The 19,992-nt window shown below is 47.6% G+C and overlaps 1 protein-coding gene across 15 annotated transcripts in view; it reads right to left on the bottom strand.

The window, feature by feature from the left end:
* MBNL3 (muscleblind like splicing regulator 3) overlaps positions 1-19,992 on the bottom strand; it is a 95,507-nt gene that overhangs the window by 8,776 nt on the left and 66,739 nt on the right. For 12 of the 15 annotated variants that reach the window (XM_075435874.1, XM_075435862.1, XM_075435861.1 and 9 more), the window contains 6 exons: positions 16,485-16,685; positions 14,778-15,014; positions 7,164-7,314; positions 4,831-4,866; positions 2,865-2,959; positions 1,331-1,404 (listed from right to left, as the gene is read on the bottom strand). In XM_075435874.1, coding sequence (XP_075291989.1) covers positions 1,348-1,404; positions 2,865-2,959; positions 4,831-4,866; positions 7,164-7,314; positions 14,778-15,014; positions 16,485-16,685 — 777 coding nt within the window. In that variant the 3' untranslated portion in view covers positions 1,331-1,347. The remainder of the gene's footprint in view (positions 1-1,330; positions 1,405-2,864; positions 2,960-4,830; positions 4,867-7,163; positions 7,315-14,777; positions 15,015-16,484; positions 16,686-19,992) is intronic. The other 3 variants (XM_075435870.1, XM_075435869.1, XR_012765540.1) reach the window with 3 other exon arrangements.

Here is a 19,992-nt window from a genome sequence, read left to right as displayed (position 1 = left end):
AAAGGAAGTTTTCTGAAAGAAATGCTGAAAACAATCTCAAGGAGCTCAAGAATGAAGCTCTTCCAATGCAAATGATCTCCTTATCAGGTGGAAGAGGCTGTTTAGCGTGTGTTATGGAAATGGGTTAACATGTGAGGTGTCACGTGTCTGTCTGTTGTTTGGGAGAGCAGTACGCCACGTAACGCAGGACATTTTCACTAGTGGGGATAGATCAGCGTACACCCCTAGACTAACAGGGGTCCACGGCCACAGTTAGTGGGGCATTTATAGATATAGGAGCTTATTTAGGTCAGCAGAGATAAGGGCCACCACCAACATGAGTAACTTCTACTAAAGATATTATTAGAGAACTGCTTACCAAATTCATCCCCAGCATTACCTGCATTACTTCCAGCATTACGTATTACTTGCCTGTAATATGCGACCTAAGGAAGAAACGGGTTGCATATCTGCCTATGCTAAATGGCCTGCATTGGGAAAATCTGGCGACCTCTTGTAAAATTGGCTGAACTGCTCTTTACTTTCTTGGGATAAAAAAATACAGTGATCAACTGAAACCCTCAAGGGATTTCCTCTCATGAACATCAGCTAACACTCACAAAGAAAAGCAACGGAAAAATGACACTGCTGCTATGGCTGTGAAATAATACTCTGTAAGTCAAAGAAAAGGACAAACTCCTCCATCATTCCCACGCAGAGAAACCTAGCAGCCTAGAGAAGCGTGGGATCTGCAGGTAGGGTGAAGGGTATGTTGTTTGAAGCATTCGTCCTCGTCTTAAATACACACAAGGGCCTCTGAAGAAACCCACCATGAGCCAGGGCCCCACTGCAGCTGCACAGCAGATCTCTGCTCAGACCGAGCCAGCCTTGCGGATGCACAGCAGCTGATGACAACCCAATCCTGCATACCCCAGGAACGGAAAGATGCCACTAACAGCAAAAGAGAAGTTACACCTTTTCAGCTGACTCATTACCAGAGAGGTCTTTGCCATCAATAGCGCAAATCCCTGAGGCGTCTGCAGGCAGCTGGGAGCCGTGCAAGCAGGAGTAACCTGTAAACACAGCCGTCAGGCTCAGGGGGATGCAAGAAGGGAGGCTGCCAACACCGTAAAACAGGTATTTTAGACAAAAGGAAACAGTGCTTGTTATAAACCATCGGGCTGGTCCGTATCTGTGCTGCAGCTGCTGAATTTCTGTTGAGTTGGCAGAGTTTGAAGCCACTGGGGTCCTGCCAGCTCGGTCCCTCTGCCCGAGCCAGCCCCCCTCTTGGGGGATGCAATGCCCTTGTACCAAGCAATCCACCGTAAAGAAATACCGGAAAGGAACTTACTGTTCTATCGGGAACTTCTACATCTGTGAAACAAACATGCTGCTACTCAGTTCATCTACTGATAACTGGGATATCTACAGCAAAAAAAACAAAGAACACAGCACATTAAAACATTGTCTTGAGATCGGGCTGCTCATTCTGTCTTCAGTATCAAGTTAGTAAGTACATCAGTGTCTTATAAAACAGGATCCATTCCCAAAGTGTCTTTATTTTGCCATACATTAAGTACAACGCAGCTGCATCACTACTGATGCCTCATGGAGTACGTGGTGATCGTACTGGGATTTTAACTCCACAGACTACACCTAAGACAGAAATGCCCTGGAACTACCTGGCTGAAACGGGAGTCATACAGCCACAGAGCAACGCTGCACAGGAATTTCTGCCTTCTTTTCATGACCAATACCAGTATGAATAAGACCTGCTCTACCTGAAAATAACAACAAAGCACAGAAAAAGACTAGCGGTCCCTACTGCGAGCAGTAAAACACTGCCTAGGACTTCAGCAGGCAGAACTTCTGAAAGCCTCATGACCTTGTACTAGCAAAAGACTAGAGGATGCCCCCTGAGATATTACTGACATTCGGCATGGCTAACAGCCTCCTACAGATCAAAGTGACACCTCGTTTTCTTTGCAATAGCTCTAAACCTGAGAGCATGACAAATAAAAATGCTAAAATTAGTACTGGGGGGAGGGAGATAAAAAAAAGGGGGGGAGGGTTGAAATGTCTCTGGTCTAACTGGGAAAAGTTGTGGCACACCGAATTATCAGGAAGCATCACTAGGACAGGTTGTGCGTATACAGTTCAGGACTGGTGCGGAAGCAGCCATCACAACTCAGTATTTTCAGAGGAAAGTTCTGGAGAGAGTTATGGCTCGGCAGACATGCATGAAATCCTGTACACTTATGGCAGTGCTACCACGGCACGTACTGCACATCCAGAGTCATTTCTGTAGGGATGGGTGACATGCTACTGGTGTAAATAAGCTTCACACTTCATAGCCTCGCCCCCGATTTTTTGATTTTCGGTTGTTTTGGGGGTTTTTTGGTAGTTTTGAGAGTCCAGTCTTGCGGTGGGGGGAGACCGCTTTGTGTCTCCACTTCCACTTTCCAGCCAGGAGAGGACATGCCAAAATACCACGGAGAAGGATGCTCAGGGTGGTATTTCTACTTGAGACTGAAAGCAGAAGTGCTGCAGGTCTTGCGCGACAGTATGGCCGGGAGTTTCACAGCGCCTTTTTTCAGGACCCAGGGTGGGGGTGGGGGGTTTGCTTTTGGAGAAGCGCCTGCACCCCTGCCAATCGCCCATCCCTACGCCCCGGCCGGGCTCGCCGCCCATCCCGCAGGTGGCAGGACCGGCCGGTGCCCCCGCACCAATCCCCAGACACACACGCACGCACACGCTGCCTCTGCGCGCCCGAGCCTGCGCCGAGCCGAGCCGGTCAGCACAGCGCTCGGCCCCGCGCAGGATCCGGCCCTCGCCCGGTCCTCGAGATCTGAACACGTGAAAGAAAGCCATTGAAAGGGCCAAACCTGATTGGCGGTAGCTGTTGCAGCGAAGGGGACGCTGGTGGCAGGAGTTGTTGCTGCAGACACAGTGGTGGGCGTAGCACCGTGCATCATGGGCACTTTCAGAAGGGAACCATGGAAGCGACATACGGGAGGGTGGAGCGTATATATTTTTTTTTGTTTTTTTTTGGTGTTTTTTTTTAATGTAACCATGGCAACATGTGGTGGATTTGGGGGCGTGGCAGGAATCACAGCAACAAGCCATGTGACATCGTCATGAAGGACACATCGGGGCGCAGCATGCAATCACAGTGCAAAGCAAGACAGCGTTGGGAAAAAAAATAAACAAGAGAGAAGGGGAAAAGCCAATTACAATTATAATTAAGGAAAAAACCAAAACATTCTCAACACTTAGTACATTTATAAGCAGAACAATGATGTATTAGACTCTGAGGGCCAGATTTCCAAAGGGGGGAGCGGGCGGGTGTGCTAGCGAAAGCCCACGTCAGCTCGCACCCGTGGGGAGTTAGACACAGCCAGTGCACGTTCCTTTGGGTGGGGACATTCTGGCAAGCGCACCCTCCCGCCCGCCTGGGAAAGCCTGTCCCCTCCCCTCCCCACCCCGTCCCCGCCAGCACCCAGAGGTACATGATGCACTGTGCAGCGGCTGCCGCAGCCCTTTCACCGGGTTTTCTTGCCTCTCTCTAGCGGGCACGACGTTTTGGCACGGGACAGAGCTGGAGGCATGGCAAACGAGCGGCTGGCAGCCTGAGCTCTCTCCGTACAAATTCAGCATGCTTCTTTTCAACCCTAATTCTACGAGATTTGGCAATACTCCCCTCTTGTAGGGTGGGGGGGATGGAGAGGGGAGGGGGCAAAATACACAAACAGCTGAACAGCTACAATCTGCAGAAAGAGCATCCAAAGGGACAACACGGCGGCAGGGAGCTCGGCAGCCTCCTGAAGTTGTGCGACCCGCAGAGCACGGTTCTGGAGGAGGTGCTCCGGGGCACACACGGGCATCCCCCAGACACAGGGTGGGTTTGCAGGGCTGGGGAGCCCACGGGAAGGCCCAGCCGTCCCCGCAAACATGCGGCGGGGAAGCAGGCTATAGGGATGGGTTGGTTTGAGAGCAGAGTGCTTAGCCATTCCTGCCAAAGCTTTCAGCCCTGCTCCCCGAAAGCCTTGCACCCTCCCGGGGGCTCCTGCTCCCTCTGGCTGAAGCAAGCACACACCTGGATGCTGGTAGTCTTGTATAACCTTGGCTGCAGGATGACAGCTCGGCTTTCACCCACCCTGTTGTCCTCAACGACCTGCACAGGTCCCCAGCAAGACCCAGACCCTGAGCCTGAACATACTGGATCCCTGCAGTGGCAGCGAGCAGGTACTCTGCCCTGCTGCCCACAGCATCCCAGGCACACCAGCAGCAGTATCTCCCTACGGCTCCTTGTACCTGCACAGCTGATACTCCACTAAAGAGATGCATCTTCAGCCAGTCTACAGTGTAAGTCCTGCTTCTCTCACTGTACAAGCAGCACCCTGCTCTGGCAGAAGGGCTGACCCCAGATGTGTCCCTCCTCAGTGCTTTTGTTAAACCAGTCTCCTAAAACATCCTCAGACGGAAAACCAAAAATCCAAACTCTAATTCACCTGGTGCCTGATACAAAAAATATAAAACCCAGAAGAATCCTCCCATTGCTATTTCCTTTTGTTGGATTATTTAAATGGGTTGTAAAGACATTTAAGTGACAAATTCTTTCTCTGTAGCGGAACTAAATAAGGGTGGGAACACACCACCTTGCATTCTCTTATTAGTCACACGAAACACTGTACTGCACAGAAATTAATAGAGATACAACCATTTAAGCCTCAAAGAAGACAGCAGATAGACAGTCACACCACTCAGCCACCCAGGTTCTCACTGATGCATACTAACTTGCTGTCTCTTTCAGATTAGGAAAAGTTGAGAAGTTTGTGTAGAAAAACCTACCAACGCTTGCAGTGGGTGTCATGCACAGAACTGACCCTGCACACCATGCATTGAAGCGTGGAAAGATGAACAAAAGGGATATTTCATTAGTGAAGCTTCAGTGTTAGAAATAACTTTAACTAAAAAGCAGGTATTCTCTTTGCAGCATTCAGTATTTAAGCACATGCAAACAGATTCTGCACTTTGGTACATAAATAGTTTAAACTCAGTTTTAAGAGATCATAGCAAACCAAATTAATTCTTCAGTTCTTGGGTAGTAGAGAATATATTTCTTCTCCCACCCAAGTATTAAATGATACAACTACCCTAGAAATCAGGCTTGTTTGAGGTTTTTTTTTCATATCAGGTATGCTGATATCTTTCTGATCATGTCAGCAGAAAACAAATTCCCCTTAGAGGAACATCACACTCATGTTAAAACTGACTTTCCAAAAGAAATTTACTCCCGCAAGCAGGGACTGGGATTCAAAGTCTCTAGTTCAAGCTGAAAGAGGCAGGTTTTTTCCTGGACTGGAAACAATTGTAGTGATGATGCCATTCGCAGCAGACACCCTGACTTTCCCCGCCGCGGGCAACCCATGATGCTGATATCTCAATAACTGAACAGGAGAAACTAAGAAAAGCCACAGCTCGCTTCCCCTCCCCACGGTGTGAGCTGCTTCGCCTTCCAGAGCGCTGCAAAGGCTGAGACCAGGTCTGCAGTCTGATGCACAGGGGGAAACGGGGATGCGTAACGTAAATTCATCAGAGATCCGTCCTCTGACTGGAAATTTGCTGCTCTGCCCAGCATTAATGTCCTCAGACGAGAGCAGGTGCCAGCGAACAGACCTGTTACGCATCAGCCCTGCGCATAATTACATTGCCACAAGACAGGGCCCAACAGCACAGTGCGAGTGCTGGGTAAAAGCCAATTTATGGCGCTCGCATCAGCAATGCGTGTCCTTATGTCAACTCTGGCAACCGCGACCTCGAGGAAGAGGAGCGCGTAGCCAGCTTGGGGACTTGGCGTTCTCAAAAGGTGTCGGTGTTTCCTGAAGAAGGCTGTCGCTTGGCACCTCAGAGCTGCGGGAAGGTCATCTCAGCCCACCCAGCCCCTCCAAGAGCCCCAGGGGAGGCTGCTGCCTACTCAAGTCCCTCCTTCTGTCTCTCTGTACAAGGCTCCACTTTCCTGGAAGAACATCTTGGCAACTGCTGAGCTTCGAGTGTCTCCAAGTGCTCTTGTGACAGAAAGGCCACACGAGCACAGGATTTAGGTCTCAGGTCTCTAGACCCACGCTCCCACCTGGGACACAGTTTGGTCTCAGTATAGGACTGTCTCTAAGACTTTTCCCCTGACCCCAACGAATGGCAAGGCCAAGGTACAGGTCCACTGTGTTCACCTTGAGGGGCCAGCACAGAGAAATACTTTGTATATTTTGTAAATATTATCTGGCAAGTGAATACAGCATTAAACATTAAAAACATTGAGCATTCATTTTCTTACGATGCTCTGCAATGATAATAATGATACTAAAAAAATCAGCTATCAACTCTAGAATATTCCTAATTGAGCCACTTATAATACTTACTACTCTAAGCAGGTTTTGTTTTTTATTTGGCTGCAGTGAATAGAGGTTAATTGGCTAGTCAGCAGTCACATCTGCCACATCAATATTTCCAGTCCTATATGAATTACTGAACTGCATCTTTCAATTTTACTCTGAGACCTTACAGGTACAATAAAAGCTGGGAGTTAAATTGCTTTTAAAAAGCTTAGGCTATCGTACTGGTCAAAAGACAAGCAAGAGGGAAATATGTTCCTTTAAAGAGGATTATCTAATTTGTGTTTACTAAAGATGAACATTCCCTCTATAAATATCATGGCTGCTGGAATACATAGGTCACTGAGATAGAAGCTCAGAAAGATACCTGCAGCTTCAAGTGAGCAGGCATAGAGGTCCACAAGACATTTTAACATGAGTCCGTAAGAGTGCTACGCAAGAGTCAAAGAATTAATTTGGGATTAACCAGCTGAACCATAAGGAGGAGAAACAGAAAGTATGAATTCAAGAAACATGCAGATATTTTTTAGTTTGACCACTTAAAAAAAAAAAACCCAAACCAAACAAAAAAGGCTAAGAAGGGATCTTTGCAAGTGAAAAGCTCTGAATTGTAGCAGGTGAAGGCAAAAAAAAAAAAAAAAAAAAAGTCAAACAACAAACATTTCATCCATTTTTAACACAAAACTGCACACCGACACTCTTTTGCTAAGGACTACAAATCTGCTCATTAACTCAACGCTTAGGTCATAAAATAGACAACTGTGATGCTGGGGAAAACAAGGGGACACTTACCTGTAGGGATGAACGTAGGCTGTTGCAACTGCATGTTGGCTAGAGCCTGTTGGTAGTGGAAAACGCTTGGGTTAAAGACTGTGGTGGCACCATTGTTTTTTTCAAGTGCTGGCCTCTTTGGTAAAGGTTGAAGTGCACCAGGCGGCAGGGCCTGTGGATAAGGCAGTCATTAAAGACAGGTGGAGTGAAAAAAGGGGCCCAGATGTAGATCAAGCATGCAGTAAATAATAGGGGGTCTTGGCTGCAAATCACCTGCAATGGTATCGACTTAGCGAGACAGGAAAGAGAAGAGCAGCTAAATCACAGTAGAAGTAGTAGGTGAAACCACAACTTCACTAGGTAGGCAGTTAGTAAATGGGGCAGAGTCGAGAAGCAGGACGGGTGCTAAGGGAGCTTTTCAGCAGGACTGACTTGGGCACACAGGAAAAAAAAAAAGCACGAGGAGGAGGAAGGGGAGAGGTGATCACCTGGACAGGATCCTATGCAGGCAACAAGCATTTAAAAAAAAAATACCAGGTAAGAGAAATATAGTGGATGACTATTTAAAAACAAGAAGATAAGCATAACAAATGCCATGGAAAAAAAGGGACGCTTGCCTCTGCCTGTTCCAACGCCTGCCTACATGTGTGTGTGCACGTGTGGAAGCTTGCACACCTGTGTGCAACTGACCCATGTGCCCAGGTGGCAAAGCAGCAGCTGTTGCCAATTACTCACATAACGTTATATTCACAGTAAAACGCATTTCCACTTGTTAGTAGAGAGGCTGAGCAACACGGTCAATAACAGACCTGATTCTTCACCACTCGCACCAGTGGCACAGGTCACCACTGGCAGATTCGGACTTGCCCCCGACTTCTAGAAGGTGGCCTCCAACAGTTAAATGCTGCTTGCTCTTTATTAACAGTGGAAAAAGCCATTGACAAATCTGGTGTTCGAACAAGATTTGGGTGGGCCTTGCTATCAGGCAAATCCTTTCTTTTCGCTCTATCACACCACCGGGCTTCTTCCAGCCCATCAAACCTGTTTCATGATCAGACTTGGTAAAAAGCATTAACCCAACTCAGGAACTTTTCTCAGTGAGTTACTCATCATTCACCCAAGCATGTCTCAACAGCAAAGTAGTATGTCAGGTTCTTAGGAGACAGGAATGTTTCTAATGATTTACAGCTTCTCATTGTACCCAAGCAGAAACCACATTTTTTTCTCCACATTGTGATAGAAAAGGGTCCTTTTTAATTATGCCCTGCAGTTCTTTTGCACGTAACGCTCCCATTGACGTCAATGAGATTTACGCACATGGAAGTCATGCAGAATCAGGTCATTTCTGCCTAGTTGTGTAAGTCTGTATCACGTAGCAAAGCAATGGCTGAAAAATAGGGTTATCATTCCTATTTTTTTTTTAATAGGTGACAGTGAAGGGTAGGTAATGGAGGAGGTTTAGCTAACGAAGGGTTAAGGCTACAAACACACAGTACTCGGAAGAAAAGAGTAAGTAAAGATATTTTAAAGGGTTATGAAGATCGACACACAACAGAATATAAGCGAAAGCTTGCAACAGTTTGTCACCATCTAGGAACAGGTTTCACTTTAAATTTAAATTGCTATAGGAGACTGCTCATCTGAGAAATGTTAAGCAAGATACATCCAGGCAAAACATCATTCTATCCTATCTCTATTCACGTGGTGGCTTTTGGGTGGTTTTAATATTAAAAAAAAGAAAATTAGAAGAAGAAATCGCATTTGCAAAACTGCCCTCAGACATGCACACATCATCTGCTAATGCTAGCAGGCATCCAGCGCCAGCATTAGGACTAATCTTTCCAGATTTGTGCTGTCTAGTACCAAAAGACAGCAGTCAAACACGGGACAACATTCTCAGACACAGACACCAAAATCTTTTGCTTAAGATCCATATTTTAGGATGAGGTCTTTTAGGTAAAGATCTAAGAGTTTCCATTTCTAGGGAAGCCCTCATTGATAGCCACGTTACATACCTACATCTTGCATACTTAATGATGGCTACATGAGTGTTCCTCCAGGCATGGGACAGAGCAGCAAGCTTGTAGAGACTGGAATAGCTCCACTTACATCAGAGGTGTTTTACAGATTTACAGTGACTGAAGAACTTGCTGCTTAAATTCATGCTCCTTACTGTGCATGACTGCAAAACATTCTTTTTCAGATGCTTCCAAAATCTGCCTCAGAAAAAAATGTCCTAATTATAACAAAGCAACTGTGCCAGGCACATAATGGACTTTTCACTCCTTGCTTCTTGGCCAAAGGCTGTCACCACACCAAAAAGCCCATTTATCCCATAATGGCAGTGCCAAAAGCAGAACAGCTGAAAGCTTTGAGACCTCACCGTGATGTCCTGGCTCTTTGCAGGACAATTCCTCAGCCCAGTGTTGCAGTCACAGGGAGTATACAAAACACCAACAGGCCACGGGCATCTCAAGGCACAGTGGTCTACCCCATTGCCTCTCCAACACCACCCTTCCTCCTACCCTGCTACAGCCCCTTGGGAGCCAGGGAGAGGAAGGAGCTACAGCAGTCCCACTACTGCTCCCTGAACAGCAGCTGGGTGGAGAAACCTGAATAAAGGCAACATTTCCAGTCTCCTAAGAAACAAGCACGCTGCAGTAGCTGCTGTGCAACCTGAAGGCCAGCTCTGCCACGTGGGCTCTGTGTGCACAGCAGCCAGGAGCCCATCTCAGTCTGCTTCTGGTTTGACACAGCCTTCTGGGTCACCTCTCCCACCCAGGCAGCCAGGGGAGCATCTGGACAGGAGCGTGCCCTGAAGAAGCGCTCCTCCTGTTGCTAGTATTTTAGACATTAAGGTGGAGGAGGGCCCAGGGACAGCAGGATCTGGCATCACCACCTCTCCAGCCCTCATGTTGAGGCAAAAGCCTCAGGTCAGGTGCATACTCACTGAAAGGTCTACATAAAAATGCCTGGGAGAGGTCTCTAAAATTGTATGTGATGAAGTTGGGCCAATATAGCTCCTGCACAGGGATCTGGCAGGGGCACGGGAGCAAAAAAGTGGTTCTCATTTGAAATGGGACAGAATTTTTGTATCGGTCTCAGGACCTGCAGGAATTGTAACAGCTCGTGGGTTACAACATGTTGTCTGTCTTGCCCTGGTTCTGAAGGAATCCCCCAAGCATGTCCTGCAGCACCTACAAAAGGCAACGGGAGACCCATCATCACATTTTGACCTTACCAAACTCTGTAGCAAGTGGCTCCCCACTGCAGGACAGGAGCTAGACTAACTCTTGGAGCAAAGAACTAACTTGGTGAGTTTACCTCACCCTGCTGCTTGTGATTCCTCTCTGGAAGAGAGCCTTTGACTACCTTTTTCTGATGCTCCCTTTTGCCTCTGCGTTTGTGTGCACACATGGGTATGCAACCTATGCAACATGACCAGACCATCTGCACCAGTGAAAGGGTTAATTCAGCTCAGTATCCATGTAATAGCCCACACTGATCCCAACGAACAATTCCCACTACAAAAATGCCAGGCAGCCTCCCCTTTTTGGGCTGGGAAAGCCACATTCCTGCTGGAACACAAGCATCTGAACAAAGAGGCTTGTGCCACGGCTCTGCATGGCATGGAAAGCAATCTTTCAGCATGACTGACAGATAAAAATGCACTGCCTGCCAAAGTCAAAATCTCCCACGTGCTGATTAACAACCCTCTCTTGTTATTTTTTGCCAGACAAGAACTGGATTAAATCTTTGCAACAAACAATTTAATTGCACCTCAAAGTTCCCCTCAGATCACTATCTCTCGGGAGCAGATCACACTTTCACCCCTTCGCACTCAGCAAAGAGGGGCTGGAACTGCATCTGGCTCCCTGCTTCAGTCCAAGGCTCGACAAACACAAACCCATCCGAGGGAGGGCAGCGGCAGCGCCCATTCCCCAGCAAGCGGCAGAAGCCATCTGAGCAGTCTCCTCTGAAGATTATACGCACTCTTATCACCGCTGTGAATCCGTCTCTGGCACAGCCTTCCCAAAGGGTTCAGAGAAGGTGACCTATTCCAACGACGCAGCTGCAAACCTTCAGATGTTTCGGAGCAGGAAGGCTACTGAAAGTAACTGATCTGATGGGGTTTTGTTAAGCAGGGGAGGTCAGGAAGGTTGGGGAAGTAAAGGGCTTTCCCATCCTCCACCAGACCGCACCTCCAGCTCCCGGCTCTGGCAGCAAGGCACTGCGCAGGTCCGTGCCCGCACCGGGGAGCCAGAGGCTGCCATGCCATTGACAGCGTGATTCCACGGCTGCTGGCGGGATATGATCCCTAGCGGGATTTCCTACTGCCGCTGTCTAAAGCTCCAACGGGGAATCCTCCTCACTACTCAAAAAACCCCAAAACAAGTTTTCAGAGGAGAAGGGGAGCAAGATCAGCTCTGGGAATGGGGAGCGGGCAACACCGGCTTGAAGGCTTCAGGGCTCCTCTGTGCCCACTCCTCGCTTTCCTCTCCATAGCTGGCCAACAGGAGCCGTTTTTTGTAGGACGTATCAGATCCCTCAGTATTTGTGGTGAACGGGAAAGAGCTGTCTTCTAAGGAGCCAGGACTGACAGCAGGCTGGGAGGATGGCTTTTGCCTCACTATGAGCGTCATGAAGACAGGTAAAACTTATTTGAGACTCAGAAAATAATCAAATGCAGCTTATATGAAGACAGCTTGCAGACTGAAGCCTGGGGAGCGGATCCCGTGCCTGAAGCAGAAGAACATCATTTTACAGGGCAGCACCAGCATGCCACTGCCAGGCAAGGCTGTGCTGTTGGGTGTACCATGAAAAGTTGCTGGATCTGTCCCGTGCCACCCAGTCCTCTAGCATACCCAACACACTGCAGACCTAATGAGTTCAATTCTCACCACTCCAAAGCTGCTGTTGTTTGCAAAAACATCTCAAAACCCAGCGCTGCCTCCCCCCAAGATTACAGTCTCCAAAATGCATCCGGGCTCTGGGCGTCAGAGCTCAGACGGTTAATGGATGGTGTGCAGGATCGGCATGTCTGAACGGACACTGCAACATTTCTGGCTGGGATGGGCAGTCTCCCCAGGCACTAACACACTAGACCAAGTGCAGAAGGCTTTCATGCAGACTAAGATGGTTACATGCAAAGCGAGAAGGCGAAAGGTCCAAGTACCAGGTCAAAGGTTGCCTCGAGCGGTCGCTTCAGTGATCTGACAGCTGGCTGAGTCTTAATTAGCAGGCAGCGAGCACATGATGGCAATGGGCCGGGGAGGGGGGTCAAGCACAGTAACAGAAACAGCAAGCAGAGGTGTGTCAAGAGAGAGCAACATTTTGGGGAGGCGAAGAGAAAAAAAAAAATTAAAAAATGAATGCATTATACAATACATTAAAAAGACGAGGCATGCGCAACATGGAGTGGCTGAGTAATCACCTGGCCTAGAAGCTAGTCAGCTATTTCGCCTCAGTAAACTTTCAAAGTAAAGCAGTATCATGACGGGACATGTGCTTTAGAGCATCTTTGCTGCGGCTGGCACAGCGGGTGAGGAGCGCTCGGGGATTAGCACCTGCAGGTGGACTTGCACTGGGCTTCGGCCCCAGTTCTGCAGCTACATGCCATGCGGAGGTCAGCAGGAGGGCTCGTGGCAAGGGAAGGACCACCAGTGAAGAAGGGAGGTTCAAGCACATTTTGCAGTGCCATCCCGAACCGAGCATGGAGCCTGACCCAGTGCATCTGACTTTGCTGCACAGACAGCAGCCAAGCAGGAGGGAGTAAAGCTACTACTGGTGCACGTCAAGTAACTGCAAGATTGGGTCCCTCAGAGACATCTTCTGAATTTAGATTTGAAGTAATTCCAAATCTATTTTAGAAGGTACACCCATTTGTCAGGCATATGTTTTTTGATCCAAGAAAACTGGGCACCATTCTTCCCTTTATTAAAGTCTTACTCCTCAACAGGTACAGTAAATGCATCAAACCTTGAAAAGTCAATGAATAATGGAAGCTGTTTTGGTAGCAGGGGTGATACAACAAGCCATCAATAAATATTTTAAAGGTTCTAGTTAACAGCATACAAATAAGGTTAATTACATTTTTAAGAGAAGCCAGCAGCATGAATAAAACATGTACGAGCTTTGGTGAAGTAGCAGTGTCCTAGATAATTAGTGAAAAAGTAAAGATTCAATTGTAAAAAACACTAAGAGTTTCGTTTCAGAAGGTTCTTTTTCAATAGACCTGGGGTCTTGTTTCAACAATAATACAAATAGTAGGAAATCTAATAAATAGAACTCTGCAGAACAAATAAATACTCCAATACAAATAAGGTCTTCAAATTACATTCCAGGTAATACTGACGCTACAAGGAGGGCAGTTGTTTGATTTCTAGAATCTTCCTGGTTTTGCATTATGTTTCACCATGAATGAAAAGCAACCTCTTTTACTGTCTTAAAAAAAAAAGTTATTTAGAAAAATTTTAGTAGCCTTACTTCTAAATCAAAAAGGAGGCAAGAACCTTTTAAATATTAGTTATTTAAAAAGAATTTAAAAAATAAAAATCACAGAACAGATGAGGTTGGAAGGGACCTCTGAAGATCACCCTAGGCCAACACCCTGCTCAAAGCAGGGTCAACTAGAGCAGCCTGCTCAGGACGGTGTCCAGGCAGGTTCTGAGTATCTCCAAGGATGGAGCAACATGTTGTAGTGTTTGATCACCTTCATGGTAAAGGTAAAGAAGTTTTTTCTTATGTTTAAAGGAAATTTCCTGGATTTCAATTTATGCCCATTGCCTCTTGTCCTTTTTTTGGGCGCCAAAGAGAAGAATCTGCCTCTGTCTTCTTTACTCCCTCCATCAGAATTCATACACGTGGGTAAGATCCCCCTGGGCCGTTTCTTCCCTCCCCAGGCTGAACATCCTACCTCTCATCTCTGGAATAAACAGGTGCCATTTAACCAAATTCAACAGAATGGCAAACATTTACTCCAGCTAGGAATTCGATCTGCTAAGTGTTCATTGACTTGTCTTCAGAACCGTAGGTATCAGAAATCACGCTTCAAATTAAAATGCCGGTGGGATCATGTCTACCAGGTCTAAAGTATCAAATAGGTCAGGAAGTCACCCTTGGTTTGAGCCTTGTAGTTTCACTAAGCCTTGGCAAAGGTATTGGGCACAAGTCTGCTGAACTCGAACAACTGACACCTTGTCTGCTTTTAAGTCAGTGGAAATTTTGCTACTGACTTCCACAGGGCAGGATCTCCCTGCAAAGGATGTATTATGGGATAGACAGTCTCTGCTTTCTTTGTGTACGGTGGAAGCGAAGTTGAGACCTACGACTTAGCCAGGGAAGGTGTTGGTTCCAGGTGCTGCTGTACTTGCATTCATGTCACGTCATGATGTCATGTCAGAAAATCACAGCATTTGCCACCATGTCCCTAACTGGCAAGCCGTACTGTGCCACTCGGGGCTTCATGCTACAGTGAGCACACAGAAAGGATGAAGAGATGGGATTCATATTGCACATGCTCTCGGCTCTCTAGTCAGCCATTTACAAAGCACTCTGCTTTTCCACAAGTGATACATGTGACACAAATGAAATCTCTCAGCAATGGAAATACAGCTTGGTAAGAGCTCTACTTACCATTGCAGCTGCAGCTGTCTGGTTCACCTGGTGTTGAGCTGCCTTGATTTTGGCTTGCAGGTGTGCAGGGGGATGAAAGTACTTGCATTTCTCCCTAGAGCATCGACCTTTGATGTAATCCATGCAAACTGTAACAGTATTTTCATTTGTGTCTATCATTGCAATATCTATAGGGTGAGCATAGCGGCAATCATTCTCACCACGTGTGCAATTTCCACGCTGAAACTCTCGACAAACCTTAAAAGAAAGTCACATTGTTGAGCAGGACAACAAGTTACTCTTCATTCAGTATTTTCAACACAGAATACCAGTTCAGTTGGCCCCATTAAACTACTTGTGTATGCTAAATCCATGCTCATCTTGGGTAGCACATATACCAACAGTCCCGGGGCAACTAGTGCTACTCACGACTGGTTCAGGGTATGAAAAAACCCACATTACCGAGGCCAATTATCAAATGCAAGTGAAGTACAGAATTTGTGCAGAATGGGAAGTGACCCCAGGAAGTCAGCATCATTTTGTCAAAACTTAGGGAGCTCAGGATTCCTCCCCCGACTCTAAAGCTTAAATATTAATAACTCTGCCACTTGTGTCTCAGCTGGATTATGTATTTGTTATGGAGCATACTTTCAGGTACACTTAATTCAAGACGTTGCATGCTGCTGTTACTCACAACAAGTACCTTTCCTTAAATATCAGGAGCCTCTTTCACATAAACAGTCTCACTGCCTTCCACAATAAAACCCTGACCCTGGGGTTACAGGACAGTGCATTTGATTACACTGCAATGTGTTTATAAGGTGTTAGCAATATTGCTAGCTTTACAAAGACCTTGCAGATCCTCGTAAGTTATGCGCACTGAAGCATCAAAGGCAGAGAAAAAGGTTTCACAAAATGAATCTGCAAGGTTTCCTTGTCTGAGGAACTAAGAGAATTTGTTGAAGACTATAGCCGATAGTATAGATCACGTACCAGTGCACTATGAGACCGAGTACGGGCAAAGGCGAAATGTCATGTGAGAACAGAAGCAATCAGCAAGGCAATATATAAAGTACATAACACAAAACAATGTGTTTTGAAATTACACCCTTCTCCACTACCTTCCTATGTTATAATTTACACCTGCAGGGGCCTCTGAATTCAGATCCTCAGCCCTTATCTCCTGCAAAGCCTCTGCTTAGGGTTTGAAAGACATTTATGACTCCTCCAACACTAAGTCCCAGCATGCCCAGCCAACTGGGAGGGGAAGGAGCTGTCTTTCTAATGCCCCATGCCCAGCATTTCCAACAGCGTAATGCTTGCAGCTTTCCATAAAAGCCCAATAAGCTGATTTCAAGACAAGCAAAGTGTCTGTTTCTTCCAAAAGATCTCCCATTCAACTCAGTGAAAGAGCAGACTGTCTACTTGCACTTTTTTTTTTTTACCAAGTGTGGCAGATCACACACAGAAAACAACCACCCTATCCCTGCCCTAGCACCCACTGAAATCAGAAGAGCGAGTGCTCCCGAAGTTCCAGTGCCTTCCAAGGATTTGGGATCAGGCCTTGCACGAGAGTCTGCTCAAGCAGAGAGCAGCAGCCCAGAGTTCAGAAAGCTGCAAGTCACGCTCTGCGCTGGGCTGCATCAGGTCATTCTAGCAGAGAGCAACAGCCGGGCCCACGAGCCCTGTTCATTCCCGTCAGCAGTATCGTATCAGACATCCAAATACCTCCAGTTTATCCGTACGCATCAGTTTCTGCCCAGCAGAGCCTCCTGGTACTGTAACAGTAGGATTTCCGGAAACCAGGACAGGAGTATTTGGTAAAAGCTCTGCAGGAACCAAGCCCATCCCAGGAGAAACATGACTCAGGTAGGGACTAAAAGCCATCGTGGGGCTTGTTGCAAGCGATGGAGTCACAGGAAAAGTTGTCTGTGTACAGAAAGAGGAAAAACAAAACATTAGTTAAAAATCTGTGTCCTGGATTACCTGTTACCTTGCAGCATTTCAATCCTTTCAGACACTTTAACAACATCAAAATGCTGTGCTCTCCAATCTATTCATTTACTGCCATTTTCTGGCGATCCATTCGTTTCTCCTGACTCACAGATTCGTGACTCATCCTGAACACCAGGCATCTTTATTTGCCAGATCAAAGCATATTGATGATCTTTATAGTTTAATGACACAATTAAGGATTTTGTGCCAGCAATTAGGGCAGGCCCAAATTAAACAGACTTCTCATTCCCAAATAAATGTCTCAGCTTCTCTATGTCTACACTGCAATGCTGTAGAGAGACCTCAAGGTAAGCTGCAGCTTCAGGACCTGGAAGCCCGTCACTCCATTAGCTACATGGCTGAATTCACTATCAGCCTGCACTGAGCTCCACCTTCTCATGGCTAGCATGGCTCAGGTAGACAAATCGGATCACTTAGAGTCAGGAGAGGCATCTCCGCTGCAGTACGCTTGGAGGTCTACCATTCTGCACATGTGGGGTTTGTTCCAGACTGTCATCTACCTCCAGGCAAAAGCAATTCTGCAGGAGTACCCCGAGCCTATGCCCCACGTAAATGACACCAAGGGGATACCAAACTCACTAGTGTTACAATGCGCCAGACCTCGTGGCTTTGGCAAGAGCAGGTGGGTCTTGGGCTTGGAAGAACCAAGGACAGAGCATACCAGATGAGATGGCCCAGGTGGACCAGCACGAGGTCCAGCACCCCAGCTAAGCTGTGAGAAGCGATGTCCCCATAAGGAGACAGAGCACTGAGCCATAAAGATCTTGACTGCTGCTGCTCCTTAAATCGCATCCGGCAAGCCCTGAGAGCGCGGCAGAGCTCCAGCGCCGGCAGCCGGACCAGCTCCCTGCCCCGAACTGCTCCAGCAGCGCTGGTCTGGGACAGGAGCTGCTGTTCTCCAGGCTGGAGAGATCACACCAATCAGTTTAACGTCTGTGAACAGCCCCTATAGCCAGGGAGTCTGTGAGATTTCAAAGCACCAGATCCGAGGTGTGTTTGGGAATGAAACCAATTCCAGCTGATGAAAAATCCCCCCTGCTCACCCCGCAGACCAGAGCCCGCAAAGCAGCACTCCTGCTCCTGTAGCAGGGGCTTCGGTAGCCCCCAGGGAAAGATGCCTTTGACTTGCAACCATTTTTATTCTCCCTCTGCCACCTGCTCCACTGTGAACTCTGGGTTGCAGTTAAAGCTGCTCCCCTATGCAGGCGTACGCGATGCCATCCTCGATAGCTCTACTCTACTCGGCAATAAATGGAAGTGTGCTTACAAAATGGCCTGGGGTGATTTTTTGGCCACACATATCATCCACTCCTTGCTTTTATTTTTGTACCTCTAGTCCTGTGGGTTTCTAAAAGAAATCACACACAGACAGCACGTTTCTCAGCAGCATCTTCATGCCAGTACTTTCAAAAGCTAGGAAACACTTTACTGCTTATGATCTAGAAGAAGCTAGCCCACAGTAACACCAGCCAAGCTGTCCTAACCTATCTTTAGCTTAATGATGCTCCCTTCCTAAGCTCAGAGTGACAGCAAGCAGCTCCCGAGCTGATGGGAAAGGAGATGACAGGTCACTGCCAGCCCATGTCCCACTTTCTCCTCCACAACAAGGGGACACGGCCTCCTGAATCAGCAGCGCTGCATCCTTTAAGCGTAGCAGAATCAAATAATCCTCCCTGGGAGGGATATCCAATTTTCCTTCTGTTGAGTTTAAGTCAAGCCCCGCTTCAGCTGATGGGAAGCTTTAACCATTAAATCTAGAGATCCTCCAGGTCCATGGCCCTGTACTAAATCATTTTCTTCTCTCTTTTAGTTCTCTGTTGCTCCCAGACATTTTATACCTTTTGCTGCTAGAAAAGCTCTTTAAGGATCTTCAAACACTCTGACTCCCCGAACACTTTAGTGAGAAGGCAGAATCCATTAGACCACTTTCTTTTGTGCGAGCACCAGTAATTACAGTGGCATCTGCTGAACTTATGCCACCATCTGCACTATAAATGCTACTTTAAGGAGTTTCTCCAGCCTGGCCAGTCTGCACAGGGTTATGCTGGGGCCCAACACAGGTTGTCCGCACTCGTTTTGCACACCCATAGTAGTCCAAACCTTGCAGCACACGTGGCTTGCACAAATGCATGGGCAAGTCTACCCTATGTATTTCCAGCACCCAACACAGCAGGAGTCCTGGGCATCCTGACAGAGCAGGTGTGGCACAGACATTGCTCCAAAACTTCAGGAGATTCTTTAAGGCAGACTTTCCCTGCCTGGGCTCGAACACAACTAGGAGCCAGCCCGAGGACCTAGCTTGTTTCCAAAATGGAGGTGAGATGTTCCTCCTGCTACTCAACCGGAGAATGCCAGGGCTATTGTGCAGCCAGGGAGGAAGGCTTGCAACACCCCACACTGATGTGAATTCACCAGAAACCGGTGGGAAAGGGTGCAAAGCATTCGTGAAGAGGTGATACACCAGCCCCTCCAGCAAAGCCACTACAAACGGAAGGCAGGTCCTGCTCCCTGAAACACAGTCCCCATCTCCAAGGCTGTTCCCTCAAGAGCAGCTCCTCTCCTCACTGGGAACAACTGGGATCTGAACCCAAGCTGAAGAGAGCAGAGGAAGGATGTCCACGAAAAGCAAATGAAGGTGTACCCATGACCCCGGAGACCTGCAGAGGGGTGCACGAAGGAGCAGGACGGGTTTTTATCACTGCCACTGGTTGTTCACCCATTTCCATGCCCTGGCATCTGCTACCACGTTCCCAAGGTTTCAGAATTGCTTCTTCTGCCCACCTGAACCGTGTGCCCGGTGCCACTGGCTGAAGCGACAGCTCTGCTCCACACCCCGCCCACGGGCAGCAGACCAACCCTCGGCAGCCACGTAGGCATCTTCTGCAGATGCGCAGCGAGAGAAGGAGCAGCCCTTGCTCAACACGTTCAACCTAGCAGCACTGGGGTTTTTCAAGTGTGAAGTGTGCTAAGTGCACTGACAACTGCTCCTTTGTAAGCTGGCATCAGGGAGCTCTGTATTTATTGTGGCTGATGAGGGGAAAAGATGGGCTGCGCTCACTGCCAGCCCCGACTGCCTGTCTTGGATTGGGAAATCCAGTCTGGCTCAGGCATCAGTACCAGTAATAAAGACGCTGCCAGCCAAATCTCTCCTCCCTTTACGTCTGTGCAGGTCCCCCGTGCCAGGCCTGTCCTGAGGGAATATGAGTGAGCTTCTTCCTTG

The sequence above is a fragment of the Opisthocomus hoazin genome, chromosome 14 (assembly GCF_030867145.1).
Source record: "Opisthocomus hoazin isolate bOpiHoa1 chromosome 14, bOpiHoa1.hap1, whole genome shotgun sequence".
Taxonomy (NCBI): domain Eukaryota; kingdom Metazoa; phylum Chordata; class Aves; order Opisthocomiformes; family Opisthocomidae; genus Opisthocomus; species Opisthocomus hoazin.
The sequence above is the reverse complement of the archived record's forward strand: the minus strand, read 5'-3'. Positions and strand labels throughout refer to the sequence as shown.